General features: G+C 32.6%; 1 protein-coding gene across 1 annotated transcript in view; it reads right to left on the reverse strand.

The window, feature by feature from the left end:
• Positions 1-1,073: 1,073 nt before the first annotated feature.
• LOC107603134 (uncharacterized) overlaps positions 1,074-1,259 on the reverse strand; it is a 2,150-nt gene continuing 1,964 nt past the window's right edge. The window contains exon 5 of the mRNA XM_016295847.1: positions 1,074-1,242. Within this exon, the coding sequence (XP_016151333.1) occupies positions 1,123-1,242 (120 nt within the window). The 3' untranslated portion in view covers positions 1,074-1,122. The remainder of the gene's footprint in view (positions 1,243-1,259) is intronic.

The raw sequence follows: 1,259 nt of genomic DNA on the forward strand, positions 1-1,259 counted from the left end.
AAAAAAAATATTTTGATGAAAATATCACACTTTACAGCACATGCATAACTGATATTGATACATATTCAGTGGTGGTGCAACAAACAACAAAAAAATATCCACTTGGAATTTCTTAGTGGAAACTGCTTAACATTTTTTTCAAGATTTGGAATACAAGCCCATGATTTTAATCCCTGAAAGAAATTATATTTATATTGTAAAAGGAATGAACATAAAATAAACAACAGGTGTGTTCAAATATTCAAATGAATGCAAATGAAGTCTTGCTATGGTAAATCTTTAAATAAAAGCATTTGCATGATGAAGGATGAAAGAATATTGTGTAAGTGATTTTACATGAGCATAATATGTTGGAAATCAAGATAAAAATATCTATGTGCTTTTCTCTATTTGTGATCCCTCACTGCCATCACCTGGTAGCTTATAATAGTAGTATGCTACATTGTTGTCACATGACCTCATCATATTGCATGTTTCTGCAAATGGCATCCAGTTGTCATCTTGGAAATTGAAAACTCTTGTTAACTTAAAAATGTTGTTAAAACATCCAGTCAACATGAATTAAAACATTCTGAAGCTAAAAACACATTCTGTTGAATTTAATTATTGTCTGTCTGATCAAATAATGATTAAAGAAGTACATGTTCAAATAGTATATTTGATATTTTTTCTATTACATTCCTAACACTGGAAATGGAAGGTCAAATCGAGTGCATTGCATTATGGGAAACACTATTCAACATGGCATGCTCTGTCATAGAGGAAGTAAACATATTGTGTTAGAGATTAATAACCGAATTAGAAGACTGACCTAAATCTAATTAGTTGCGAGGTTTATTCAAGCTGATGAACACAGTACTTTCACATCTAGTTACACCTTTACAGGATGTGGTTATGCTTTTATATAATTTTGCACGTCATCTCCCAGAAGTGTTAATGTTAACACTCGCAGCACGTTTCTTGAAAGAAAAAACACGTTTAACACGATGCAGGATAAGCACAGACATGCATAGGCAGTTTCTATCATTAGAGACACAAATATGGAATATTACTAATGCACTCCTGGAGTTGGATATTATGTTAAATATTATGGTATGTTTAGACAATCAGCAGCTATAAGTTTCAGATCTTGTCTCGCAATGTCGGTACAGAGTACGTTGTCTCCTCTAAGGTTCTTTTTCTCTGACCTCTTTTAGTGGAAAAGTTCAGAGCAGCATAGTTAATGTCATCTGTGTTGCGGTACTAGAAGAAAGAATTAG

This window comes from Sinocyclocheilus grahami, unplaced genomic scaffold (genome assembly GCF_001515645.1).
Source record: "Sinocyclocheilus grahami isolate Dianchi unplaced genomic scaffold, SAMN03320097.WGS_v1.1 scaffold341.1, whole genome shotgun sequence".
NCBI classification, from domain to species: Eukaryota; Metazoa; Chordata; class Actinopteri; order Cypriniformes; family Cyprinidae; genus Sinocyclocheilus; species Sinocyclocheilus grahami.